We start from the raw sequence: 14,044 nt of genomic DNA on the forward strand, positions 1-14,044 counted from the left end.
GAAATTTATTCTGTAATGAAACTCTGACTTGACCTATTTAGTTGAAGCCTTTCTCGCAGCACACTGGTGTTCCATTCTGCGGAATGGAAATTGACTTATCGGACATTTTCAATCAGTATTAACAAATGAATTATTTTATCTCCGCAAGTCTATTATAAGATTAGTCAGGATACTGTTGGGTTTCTGTGTGTAGAGTATCATGACTCTGTGTTTACCTGCTGGTGAGCAGGGCGATGGGAAAGGGGAGGGGTGTGAGCCCCGCTGGACAAACAATTCACACCTCTCCACAATAACATTGGTACAGAGATAAAACAGACAGCATAAACAAAGCTTTTTTGTTAGTAAAACACCTTATACAACTTAAACACTTAAGCCTAGAAGGCCAGGTAAAAAAAAAGAAATACTTGATACTATTAAAAACCACAAATTCTTAAAGCCCTGCGTGTCTACTTTCCTACAAGCCACTATTAACATCATAAATAAATTCAATGCTGAACCCGGGCACCCCCAAAAGAGATGGAAATGACAAGTTGACAATTTTTTGGCCTCTGGTAAAAAGAGTTAAACTTCCTTCACTTTCACTTTGGTTAATAGTCTCCTACATTTCCCACAATGCCTTTCGACTACCTGCTGATCGTGGTGCCAGTTAGCCCTCTCTTCATTTCTAATAAAGAGAGTGATGCAGCAGGGCTTTAGTACTTTGGTCTTTCCAGCCCTGTCACCTCTTCATCTGTACACTCTGCTCAAACAGATCAGGTTCCAAAGTCATGCTAATATCGCCATCAACGCCATTGTGAACATTGTGTCATATTGACCATATTGATCGCTAACTAGCCGAGCCAGGTCTCTGCCGTAACTCAGGGCATATTCTGAACAAAGGATTGTTCAGTCCAACGTTTGCAGTCTCCGTTCCTTCTACATTGGATTTCTCATTAATATGACATAATATGACACCACTGACAAAATAGTGAAAGAGAAAAAACACTCTTGGAATTTTGTTTCGATATTAAGAGCAAAATCTGATCATTATCCCTTATGTTTTACATTGTTCATTTTTTTCTCCTATTAACCTCTGTTTAACAGCGCTAGCAATGTCACACTCTGCTTTCAGTGCAGCACACCACCACCTAATAGAAATACAGAACTAGCTAACAAATAATCAGAATCACTAAACACATCACAAATATTTAAAAATAAACATTTATTGTGTTCCTGGTTGGAGTTTTCCTTTAAGCTTACATTAATCCAATTATTAGACTAATACTAATATATATTAGTCTGTGTTGTAGATGTACAACATGGCTTTATTAAATCGCATGTCTAATACACGTGATAAGCCAGGTTAGTTTATTACTCTCATTCTTAAAGAATTCCTTCTGGCTTGTAATGAAAAAAAAAAAAAACTCACTGCATGTAACATGTCCAACTTTTTTTTTTTTTTCATCCCACTTTTGCTCCAGGAATTGACACCTTCCTTGGAAGGGAAACTTAGGCATGACTGCCGTAGTGCAGCAACTAACGCTGTTACTAAGGTTAATAGTGATTAAAAAAAAAGGATTCTGCCTCATAGTAATGATGGTATAGAATGGAAAACATGATTGGGCTTTACTTCATATACAGACTGAAGCGTATATACATACCATAGACATAGAGGATGTAGTCATCATATGCTTCTCCGACTAAGTTGGACGCCACGCAGCGGTAAGTCCCGTTGTAGGACTTGTTGAGGTTCTCGATGAGGAGATCAGAGCCTGTAATCACTGCGTGGGAGGGAACATCATCATCTACTTTGAACCAGTTAATTTGATGAGGCCTGTGAAAACAGCACAATGGCAATTTAGAGATCTCCGTGTCAACATCCCTGCTGTGAAAGAGGATAATGAGAAGGGTTCATTCAACTTTAGGTCTCACCACCTGAACACATGTACATTCGACTTACACAGACACACATACTCAAGAATATCAAAACAGTCACACCACAGTAGTATCTGAATGAGACACAGCATTATATGGGGATGTCTATAATTTTGTTTGATGTATTAGCTCCATGTTTCCTGAACGGGTCCTCGGGGACTCCATGTGCACCACATTTTTTTCCTCTCTCACAGCTTCCAACACACCTGCACCAGTGCTCTTGATTGCTTGGTTAAGGTGTGTTGGGAGTTTGGAGAACTGCTGTCCCTGAGGACGGGCTTAGAGAAAACACTGTAATACATCAACACAATTTTCACATGAAGGCTTCTGTTATAATCATTACTACATTTAAAACTCAAATATTCCAATTTTTGAGGGAAACCAAAAAAAGAGAAAAGAAGAAGAACGAGAAAAAACAACAAAGTTGCTTTTCTGAAATAAGCCCATATTGGGGAATTAGGAAAGGTTGGATCGCTTCAGGACTCACTGAGGTTTGCCTTTTGCCTTGCAGGTCAGCTCGAGGTTTTCTCCTTCCCTTGTCAGGCCCTCTGGAAACTCCACAACAATCTTTACCTCTGGTTTATCTGAAAAAAAAGGTTGGTGGTTCAGTTAGAACCTTTACATTTAACATTTTAACATTTAGCCATTTGATTTGTTGAGTCAAACACAGGAAAGCCTCTAGGATAGTCAGAGATCATCAAATCACACTGTCAACACTGCCTTATTTCTAAGAGAAGCTGGAAGCTGTGCTTCAATGTTCACGTTCTCTCAAAAGAGCTGCATTCAATTCATTTAACATTTTTGTCTAGTGCTTTTAATAATAGCCGTTGTCACAATCAGCTTTACACAAATCCAGATGTAGATTTGGATCCATATTGAGCAAGTCAGGGATGACAGTGGCAAGGAAAAACTCCCTGAGAAGACATCAGAAAGGAACAGAAGGAAGGACCCGTTCTCTTCTGGGTGACACCAGTTTGATTATAAATCTTTACAATATACAGGTGTAGAAGAGTAAAGACAAGCAGTATTAAGTGTGTTCAAAGGATGTCCGGTATGATCAAATTGGGAAAAGGTGTCCTGGGATAAGCACAGGATAGTCTTTATGACTACAGCAGCAGTTTGTTGGTACAAATCTACATTACCCAGGTGAGATTATCCACTGAAGCAAAGGTCTAGGGCATATACTGCATCCGAAACCTGGGCAGTTTGTTATGTTTGTTTAGACTGCAGTGTTTATCAGCCGTTGTCTGTTTACAGATCTTAGTAACTGGGGGGGTTCTTCATATTCATCATCTGGTTACAATGGCACCTGTTTTGGATTGGATATATTAGGCAGCAAGTGAAAGTCAGTTCTCAAAGTTGATGTGTTGGAAGCAGGAAAAATGGACAAGTGTAAGGATTTGAGCGATTTTGACAAGGGCCAGACTTTGGGCTGTGCAACTGGGTCAGAGCATCTCCAAAACCGGAGGTCTTGTGGGGTGTTCCCAGTATGCAGTGGGTTGGTACGTACCAAATGTGGTCCAAGGAAGGACAACTGGTGAACTGGCGACAGGGTCATGGGCACCCAAGGCTCACTGATGCACGTGGGGAGCGAAGACTAGCCTGTCTGGTTTGATCGCACAAACGAGCTGCTGCAGCACAAATTGGTGTCAGAACACACAGTGCACCACAGCTTGCTGCGTATGGGGCTGCGCGGCTGCAGACCGGTCAGAGTGCCCATGCTGACCCCTGTCCACTGCCAAAAGCACCTACAATAGGCATGTGAGCATCGGAACTGGACCATGGAGCAATAGAAGAAGGTGGCCTGTCTGATGAATCATGTTTTCTTTTACATCATGTGGATGGCTGGGTGCACATGTATCACTTACCTTAGGAAGAGATGGCATCAGCATGCACTATAGGAAGAAGGCAAGCCAGCAGAGGTAGTGTGATGCTCTGGACAATGTTCTGCTGGGAAACTTTGGGTCCTGGAATTCATGTGGATGTTACTTTGACACGTACCACCTACCTAAACATTGTTGCAGACCAAGTACACCCCTTCATGGCAACGGTATTCCCTAATGGCAGTGGCCTCTTTCAGCAGGATAATGCGCCCTGCCACACTGCAAAAATTGTTCACCAATATTTTGAGGAACATGACAAAGAGTTCAAGGTGTTGACTTGGCCTCCAAATACCCCAATCGAGCATCTATAGGATGTAATGGACAAACAAGTACGATCCATGGAGGCCCCACCTCACAACGTACAGGACTTAAAGGATCTTGATAACTTGATCTGCTGCTAAAGTCTTGGTGCCAGATACAACAGCAGATACAACAGACGTGGTGCCAGATACAACAGACTCCACAAGTCCCTCAACAGGTCTTGTGGAGTCCATGCCTCAACGGGTCAAAGCTGTTTTGGCGGCACAAGGGGGACCTACACAATATTAGGCAGGTGGTTTTAATGTGATCGATATATACACACACAAAAATCCACTTCTTCATTACCACTACTCTACTTAATCTTCTTAATTTTATTCATCATCCCTGCAATCAACAGTAAAGAGCCCCTACTTTAGTATTTTATTTACTTCAGCAACAAATTCACAGCATACCTGTTATATTGCTTTATTTATATCTGTTATATAAAGCCTAGACCTGGGCATTGCAGTACATGATTTTTATAGCAAATCCTTATCCCTTGGGTAAAAGATGCACAAGCAGAGGGCACTGACTTATATTCAAACTGTCTATTTAGTGGTAGTGTACTGTAAAAATGTTTTTCATCTTCCTTCCGTTTTATCTGTGTTTGTCAAAATGTCAAGCTTTTTACAGTCAGACTGATCCCGTCCTGTCTTTTCTTCACAAAGGTCAGCTCGTGCAGTCAGCCTTCTGAATAAATTAATATTCCACAAAGATTACAAAAGGTTAGGTCAGCCTTTCCGGGACTTTCCACAGCCCGCAATAACGCGCACTGATCACCCTCAATTACCGTGCTATTTAGAGACTAGCTTTATCAAACTGAGGCATAACAAGACAAAGCCTGTTTTAATTAAAGCAAATCCCATGGCTCTGTCCAGGTTAATAACTTATAACAAAAAAAGTGTTTTGTTCCTTGTACCAAACCTTTTTTTAAAAAAATTAATTAATTCATTAATTAATTCATTACTTTTTTCATTTTACCTAATTTTCTGTAACATTTTAGTATGATGTTCAGGATGTTAATTTATAGCTAATATGTGTGCATCTAAGTAGTGAATACAGCACATGAGCAGCTTATTTAGTGCTCTCGCATCCTTACCTTATACTGTAGGCGTTATCTGCTTATAAAATGACTGCTTTGTTGTGTACACAGCTCTAATTTGCGGCTCCAAAATTACTGGGGAGGTTTTTCAGATAAAGAGATGGCAAGTCTAAGTCATAAGGGATAAATTTATACATTTAAAATTTATATCTAGAATGTATATATTTCTGTAAACCTGCTTTGTGACAATATCCATTGTTAAAAGCGCTATACAAATAAAATTGAATTGAATAAGACATCTCATACAGCTTTTAGGAATTTATTTTTAATTTCATATGAGAATTGTCTCAAATAACTAAAAATCCTGTTCATACTTTACATTAAGAGAAGCGAGTAACACCTACAAATAAGGTAAACACAAAATAAAGCATGAGCCACCATTTGAACTGCTACTTATACAATGCCATAGAATGACTTTATTCTGTATATATGATCATCCTGCCATTGCTGTGACATGGTAGGAACAAGGACTCATTATTTCCTTATGAGTTTAGCATTCAGCACATTATAAAAAAGTGCTTCTGCATGAGCTAGACCCTGCTGTGTTGCATTCTTGAGCAATGACTCACATTGCACTTCCAGGTATTTCTGGGCTTGGAAGTCCTTCACAGCTGGATGGTCAATGATGCAGATGACGGCCACTCCATCGTCCTCCTTGGAGACGGTGAGCCTGAGCCGGCTAGTAACGGTGAACATCCTGTCATACGTCTCCTCCACTGTTTCCTCACCTGGGAGCAAAACACAAGAGTGACAAGGCAGCCGTAATGAAAGCTCTCTGTCTCTCTGTCTCTCTCTCTCTCTCTCTGAATGGCTCCTAATAACTCCCAGTCCCAGATGAAGGCCTTTGAGAAATGATCCATCACCTCCAGACAAATCTTACATTCATTTAAAGTGGCAGACACATTTCCTTGCTGTCATGCTCAGTATACTGACTGTGACATCCGAGCCATCGCAACATCATATTATCACATACGATTTCTTTTACTCATGCACTTAAATGTACTTTTTTGCTGTGAGACATTTAATGAGTTGTCGTTCGATGAAATTCACATTGAGTATATTACATTTGGATTCATCTACATGCAAAAAATGCTGTCATTTAGCCAAACTGAGGAGAGCCTCCAGGACAGTTGGAGCACATCAAGTCACACACTGGTGACGCTGCCTTCTTTCTAAGACAATCTGGAAGCTCCAAGGGCACAGAACTAATTGCAGTGCTGATGATGATAGTTTACTTGGAACTAATGAAGTGGGGAAATAATTATAGCTCAGCACTGACCTACAACGCTCTTTTCCTGGAGACACACACTGTATAACAAACTGATTTGAGAAATATGATGCAAGGACATGTGTGTCTATGTACTGTACATGAGTCTTGAGTAACACACAGGTTCAATGTCTCAAGGCTCATATACAGTATTGAGCTAAATAGTCCACTCTGATTGGTCAGAAAGTGTTGATTTATTTTCCTATAACAGGAAGCAGCTCTTACAATTGTATCGCACAAGCACTAGTGCTGTTATACTGAATATCGACACGGCTGTGATTACAACAGTCGAATATTCAGTACGACAGCACGATTATGAGCGTGATATTGCTTTTTTTTTTTTACTACTATTCTATTAATAAGTAATTAATATTAATATTAGTAACTGACATTTCAGAACATGGCCAAATATTTTGTTTATTTTTGTTCCGAAACAGAAATAGTTTCCAAAGAAGCCGCAGTTGGATAGAGTGCTGTGTGTTGCCATGCCAACGCACTGACTGACTGACAGCCTCTAGTAAATGTAGTTATGGTTTCAATCTAATGATCTATTGCTAGAATTGGCATTTTGTGCAGCGAATACAGACAAGCAGAATGATACAAACAGTGAAATGCATTAGTGCTGTTATACTGAATATCAGCACTCCTGGAACTCTGCATGTCCAATCGAATTAGTGGACCTGAAATAACTGTTGTATAATTGTAATTCAAATGACATGTTTTTATTTAATACGCTCAGTCTAATGCATTAACATTTCTATAATAACAACTTACACAGGGGCTTGTATGGCGGATGCTCCACAGAAACAAATTAAAAACGTGTGTCATTCTCGATATGGTGACATTTTCTGTGAGGAGACATTTATTTAACATTTTACGTTCAACATTTATTTTACATTTAACATTCCCAAACATACTCCTGTGATTTTAATACATTGAGCCATAAATTATTGACCGCCAACAAAGGCAAAGAAGATATAACAGTTTACTTTTATATATTTTTTAAATATTTTTAAACAATATTCTGTTGGGAATCCTCCCAGGTATATGTTAAGAGGCATTTAATATTTAATAACGTTAAGAAACGGTTGCCAAATAAGCACCATATAGAACAATTTAATTGAAACTAGTTGTTTACAATATATGTACACTGACATTTACCACCAGCATATACTGGCTGACAAGCACTAGTGAGTAAACCTGCTTTCATTCCCAGTTCTGACTCTTGACTTGCTCATTCTGTATGACTCATTGCTTAAAGTCGGGGCTCAGACTGATTCATTTATTTGCTCAGCAAAGCGCGTGGTAGCATGAAAGCATTCGCTTGTCACCAGGTAGTCTCTGAGTTACTCGCCACTCCTCCCCCCCATGTCTTAATGGAGAAAGGCATTCATGAGCAGATTACGCAGCCTGCAGACTCTCTTTATCACACAACCTCAACCGGTGTCAGCTAATAGGCGGGTAGCGCCGGCTGAGTGGGAGAGGAACAGCTGGAGTTTGTTCAAAGCCACTTATTTAAGCTGAGCCAAAAACTCCCACTGAAAAACACGTCTCAGACTATTCTTTTCTGCACTTTGAAGCAAGCGTGGCCACCTCATCGAAATCTTGTTAAGAAGAAATTCCGAATCGGCATGGGATTACTGGAATGGGAACGTGCACAGTGAAGACGGATTACATATCTTGAAATCAGCACATCGGAAAAAGTGCTATTGATGGTGTGTGAATCTGACCTTGTAGGATCTGATCTCCTTTCATCCAAACGATGCTGGAGGCGGGCTTGCTGCCCATGGCCGTGCAGGTTATCTCAGTCTCATTCCCTTCGCTCACCACATCCTCACGTGACTCGATGATTAGGTTGCCTGGTGGAACTGGAGGAGCATAAACAGCAGCAGGATTAGACATGGGCTTTGAGTCCCCCTGCGGCTGGATCTCTGTCTGGATCTAAAGTCTACTGCACAGCATTCTCTTTCTCTGAGATCAGAGAGGTTAAAAAAAATAAATTTTCAAAAGCACAATGGAAATATACAAACCCAGAAGATGTCATGTTAAAATAAAGCGCTCAGATGTGTTTACCTTAAATTTAAGAGCTCTGTCAAAAAAAAATCATCTACTGCCAGAGAGCAGATCCGAGTTCTAAAGCTTTGTACACCGGAGGATCTATAACAGCAGTGATTACTTTTGGATCCTGATGTATCTGTTTACCAGATTTTTGGCTGCTCTGTGTTTACACACAAAACGTCAGTGTGTTATATGTCAAGCTGCTCTTTGCTACAGCACCATATTTGTGTTTTTCTACTGTTCCTTCTCATGCATCTGCCACTATAGTTGGCCTTCATGTTTCTCATGCTGTGCGCTAGTGACATACGCAGTCAAGTTCCCTGCGAAACACCCAGCGCGAGATCCCTCTTGATAAGGCTTTTATTTCGGCAGAGCTTTTTATTTAATATCGGGTTTGGTGCTCGGGTTCAGCATTCATGCTGTGAATGTGTAGAGCCTTGCATAATTTTAGGAAATGAAACAAGTGACTTTGGAGCATGCTCACATACATTCATCTCCCCAGGAAGTCCAAATATGGTCTGTAATAAAACTCTATAATTCAGTATTATTAAACGTGAAAAGCTCATTAAAAAAAAGCCTGAATCATTCAATGGGGCTTTTCAGAGTTGAAGAAAAATTCACTCAATATGGCTGACAAAAGCAGACCTCTAATATCAATAGCGCAACATCTGTTCCTCTTTTCATCACCCTTGTTATTGGAAACGGCATGAAGGTAATTGGTTGATATTGTGTTATGGCGGGATTCAATTAGACGGGTTCAATTGACTGAAAGGATCAATGAGGGAAATCAATAATCATGATTTTAACATTCACAAAGGCGCTCTGACATACCCAGGACAGTGATGTCAGCGTAGGCCTCCTGCGGGGGGTCCGTGTAGAGCTGGCACACGTATCTTCCCTCGTCCAAGAGTGTCACGTTGGACAGCGACACGCGTAGCTCATTGTCAGAGAAGTTAACCAGCTGAAAGCGGCTGTCCTTAAGAGCTGGAAATACAAAGAGCCTTAAGTGAGCACAGAGTCATAACGTGAAAGGTTTTAGCATTATGTTGAATAAGTGACAGGCTCAGGGGAACTGTGGCTGGAGGTTAAATGTCACATTCCTAATTGGAAATCCTGATCACAGGTTCTACATTCAGATCTCCTTCTTAAACCCAGCTACTGATGTGAAGAGTATATGGTTAAAAAATAGGTTTTCATCCTAAGAATAATGCTGATGCACACTGGGAAGCAAGTGAGGGATGAAAGGACTGTTCTCGCTATGACTAGGACTGCATGAGACATTTTATATGGGCATGTTCTACCTTTACTTCCTCAGGCACAGCACTGAAACTGAACTGACATATCTGCTGAGGACATGATCACTGTGTTAAGCTGAGACATGCAGTGGATGTGTAGAAACGTGAGTGGACACGAGAACAGAAGCACTGAATACATTTTCTAATGTAAGCCCATACAGTACAGTAGGTGATAGTTTGGCACTGCGACCATTGACAAATCAATGTGCCCTCAGAAGGCAAGAGAGAGAGAGAGAGAGAGAGAGAGAGAGAGCAGAAAGGGAGGAGGGGCAGAATGGCCACAAAAACCTAATGAGACATAACCCATCAGAGCAGACAAAACATTCTCCTTTCCTATTAATGCTTGGTCGGTAAATTCCCTAGTAGTTTGATTGCTAACTAGAACTTCCAAGAAAGAAAAAGACAAATCTGTGCTGTGTGAATACTCACATCATGCAATTTCATGGTACAGCTAGTCTTGTCAGAGCTTCTAATATTCACGTGCTCTCATAATCCGTGCACTTTGTGACTGTAGCGAGGCACATGACCATGACCAACCATCACAAACAAAAAAGACAGTCCCCAAGAATACAGTTATTTTGTTTATACACACTCATTTGATGGTCATTTAGCTAACCGTGGGAGTTTTGCCCTTGAGCTCCTCTTTTATGTTTGTAATTGAAAGGCTTTCCGATCATTTTGCCATGTGGTTGCTGCTGCACTGTTAGAAATGAATAACTTGATGAAATTGGACAGGCCATTAACGACTTCTAAACCAGACCTATTTCATTGTTACGAACTGATATTTAAACCGGTTTGTTAAAGCGAGGCAAGGGTGGAGGTCACATCCAAATGTTCTACGTTTTAAAACGGCTGCGAATGAGGTGATCAAAAAAGATGATGCAACACTACAAATCGGGCAAATCACGAGGCAGCTTGCACATGACCATCATCTGCTCTTGAACTTCCAACAACGGCCAGCTCAGCTGGAAGCGCCTGGTAACAGTGAAGATAACAAAAAACAGTACGAAGGAGACAGAGGAAAAATGAGAGAAAAAAGAAGAGCATGCCAGAATGCGAAAGCAAGAGAGAAAGAGAGAGAAAGAGACAGAGCCAGGATTCATGAGGAAGAAGTCTAAGCTGAATGTAAAGTTGTAATGCATTAGTTCAAATTCAAAAAGCAATTTGTAATTATGACGTAGATGTATTTGGCTTTTATTGTCTACGTTTAAAAGGCACAAGGAATGAGCTAGAGTGGTTAAATGGAGTAATTTAACTGTTGGATAGTGCCATTATCCATTTTCCACAGTTCTGAGTAAACAGCCACACAGTAGCGTCAGCGCCCAGGCCTGTGCAAGTGCACCGTGGTGGTTAGGTAGTTACATCTCTGTTTATTAGCCTGTTTCTCACTCAATATTTCCAGTTAGACAAACACCACGGCCCGGATTCACACTGGACAACGTGACATCAAGACTTAAGTCAAGCCACACCGGACAAATCTCATTTCTACACTTTGATTTTAATCTGTTTTGTCAACTCTGAGGAGGTGAATTTGCATTTTTTTTTGTATTGAGAGATATTAATTATTTCATGTTTAACAATTATTAGAATAAGCCTAATTGGTGAGCTACCAGAATCCTCCAATGACTGCCACGCCCACTCTCAGCCACGCCCACTCTCAGTCAAGCTCAGCGAACTCACATTTCTAATTACACTCATCTACTGCTCATTAACTCCTTCATGTGCTGTAGACATGCTCCACAATCTGTGTATTACAGTATAATAAAATAATATAATCCTATATGTATGAACAAGACGAGGAAATCTACTCCACTCTCCACCATAATAATTGCATAGAAACTTAAAACACTTTTACCAAACTGTCATGAAGTGGGTGCTAATCCACTGGATTGTATGTAAAGTGCCAAAAAGAAACAAAATAAAAAACTAAAGAAGATGAAGCAGTCAGATTGATATATGTTTGTTCTCGAGCCTTCATTACTAAGCCTATTTTGTCTGTAGTGATCGGCCAGCTGTACTTACAAAACTGTTCAATTAGAACTGTGACATGAGACAGTTGGACAGTGAATAAATCTTTATTTTGTTTCCCTATGTTGGTGTAAAATGAGTATCATAGCATACAAACACTTTGCTTTGCAGCTACAGGCTGCACAATCATGATGTCTTTGTAGACTGTGATTTTAAATAAGGTGCACAGTCTATACAGTAGAAAGAATGGTGGTGTGATTTCAATGGGTTTTTATGACGTTTACACTTGATTCACATGCGTAAGTGTAAAAGCAGCACAGCACACGCTTGAATTTAACACGCCTCTGACGCAGCCGACATGGATTGAAAAGCTTGAATTGAAGGAGGTCTTGACGAGACAGGTCTATTGCAAATTGTCCTTAATGTTAATATTTCTACCATTTAAAAAGTTGCAGCGTTGTAGGAACATGCACTGTTCCCAGAGAACTCGACAGATTGAATGTTCTTTGAATAAAAAGTTCCTAGAACTGTAACATTCAGAAAGCATTCGGTTTACCTAACGTTGTCAGCTGGGGGTGGATTAAACCTTGGAATTGTTCAGCAGGCCATATTTTTTTTTTTACAAACATTGAGCTAGCAGCCCAGTAAACATTAGACAGAATAATACATTATAGCAATGAAGAGACTGAAGACTGAGTGATCCAAGAGCCACATCCACACTCTTAATGTCAAGAGTTTGTGAGACGTGACTGTCACTGAGCCCCCCTCCTCTACCTCTGTCTTTCTCTCTGCAGTGAGGGGAAGTAAGTATTCAGACACTTTCGTTTTTGTCGTTTTTGAATGTACTTCCAGTGTTCTGTATATCCGCTTCAGAATTCTACACATAATGTCTTTTGACTTTGTAGTTGTTGTTGTGTCCTGGGATGTAATGTGGTTCGCGGTTCGGGGTGTGTATGGTCTTGTACTGTTAGCTGTCGTTCAGTTTTCCTTTTAGTCCTCTCGGGCACGATGAGCCCTTGTGCCGTGTTCGCACTGCTGTTTTGTTTTTCTTGTAGCATGCCAAATAGTTGGCGTGTTCGTCTCTCTCTCTCTCTCCCCCTGTCCCTCTCCCTCTCTCAATTATAGGTGCGCTGATGAGCAGGCCGCTGATTGGACCTGCAGAGATGATGAACGGAATAAAAGAGAAACACAGTTGTGCTCTGTGGCTCCTCCTCCTCTTCGCATCACTGCTGAGCATACGTGTCATATCATCGCTTGTGGCTGCGTGGTTGTTAATCTTAGGTGTGAGATTAGAGTGTTCACCTCTTCTCAAGCCAAAACCCTTTGTAATATAGTATATTTGTCTATAGTATATGAAACTAAGATTATCCAGGAAGCTGTACGGGGTGTGAGCTGATTTCATTTGTTGCTGTATTTTTCTCTGAATTTCTTTAACAGGTAAGTTAAAGTTCAGTGTATAGATTTTTTCGTAAATAGATTTTTTTTGGTTGGCTCTGTTCGTCCATGAAGAGGTTGCTTCTTTAAAAAAAGAAACTAGCAGCTAATACTTCTGCTTGAGTCTCGTGTTTTGGGTCTGGCGGTTGGTGATCTGGGAGGTTGGGGAGACACTTTTGTTTATGTTGCAGCCTACCTAGACAGGTCGTAACATTGTAAATATGAACAAAATTAGTATGTGTTAATAGACAAAAAAAGATATGCTTAAACAATAAAAATAATCAGACACTATCTAAGATTTCACAAGGCACTCTCAGACTAATGATAAGGAAGGTAAGAGAGAGGACAACAGACACTTAAATAGAGTTGCAGGACAACTTGAAAGCAGCAGGAACAAAAGCTACACAGAGAAAAATACGCAATGAACTGCACTGAAGTCTCCATTCCTACAACTCCTACACAAATCTCCTCTGCTAAAAAAGAAGCATCAGAAAGCATTTAGACTAGTCAGAGCTCTTTTGGAATAATATACTCTGGTCAGACCAGAGAACCCTTTGGCAACAATTCAGCTTGTTATGTTTGAGAAAGAAGAGTTGCGCATATGATCCCAAGACCATCATACCTACAGTGAAGTACGGAGGCGGAAGCATCACGATATGGAGCTGCTTCTCTGCAAACGGTACTGGAGCTTTACACATCATCAAAAGATACATGAATGGAGCAATGTACTGGGACATATTAGAAGAGAATTTAACTTCATCAGCCAAGAAACTGAATCTGGGGAGAAGACGGATGTTTCAACAAGACAACGACCCCAAACATA

The 14,044-nt window shown here is 40.5% G+C and overlaps 1 protein-coding gene across 3 annotated transcripts in view; it reads right to left on the bottom strand.

Moving 5' to 3' along the window:
- Positions 1 to 14,044, bottom strand: part of cadm1b (cell adhesion molecule 1b) — a 163,696-nt gene that overhangs the window by 36,268 nt on the left and 113,384 nt on the right. For all 3 annotated transcript variants that reach the window (XM_026924611.3, XM_026924610.3, XM_026924614.3), the window contains 5 exons: positions 9,356 to 9,508; positions 8,197 to 8,334; positions 5,769 to 5,927; positions 2,402 to 2,498; positions 1,641 to 1,813 (listed from right to left, as the gene is read on the bottom strand). In XM_026924611.3, the coding sequence (XP_026780412.1) occupies positions 1,641 to 1,813; positions 2,402 to 2,498; positions 5,769 to 5,927; positions 8,197 to 8,334; positions 9,356 to 9,508 (720 nt within the window). The remainder of the gene's footprint in view (positions 1 to 1,640; positions 1,814 to 2,401; positions 2,499 to 5,768; positions 5,928 to 8,196; positions 8,335 to 9,355; positions 9,509 to 14,044) is intronic.

Source organism: Pangasianodon hypophthalmus, chromosome 14 (genome assembly GCF_027358585.1).
Source record: "Pangasianodon hypophthalmus isolate fPanHyp1 chromosome 14, fPanHyp1.pri, whole genome shotgun sequence".
NCBI lineage: Eukaryota > Metazoa > Chordata > Actinopteri > Siluriformes > Pangasiidae > Pangasianodon > Pangasianodon hypophthalmus.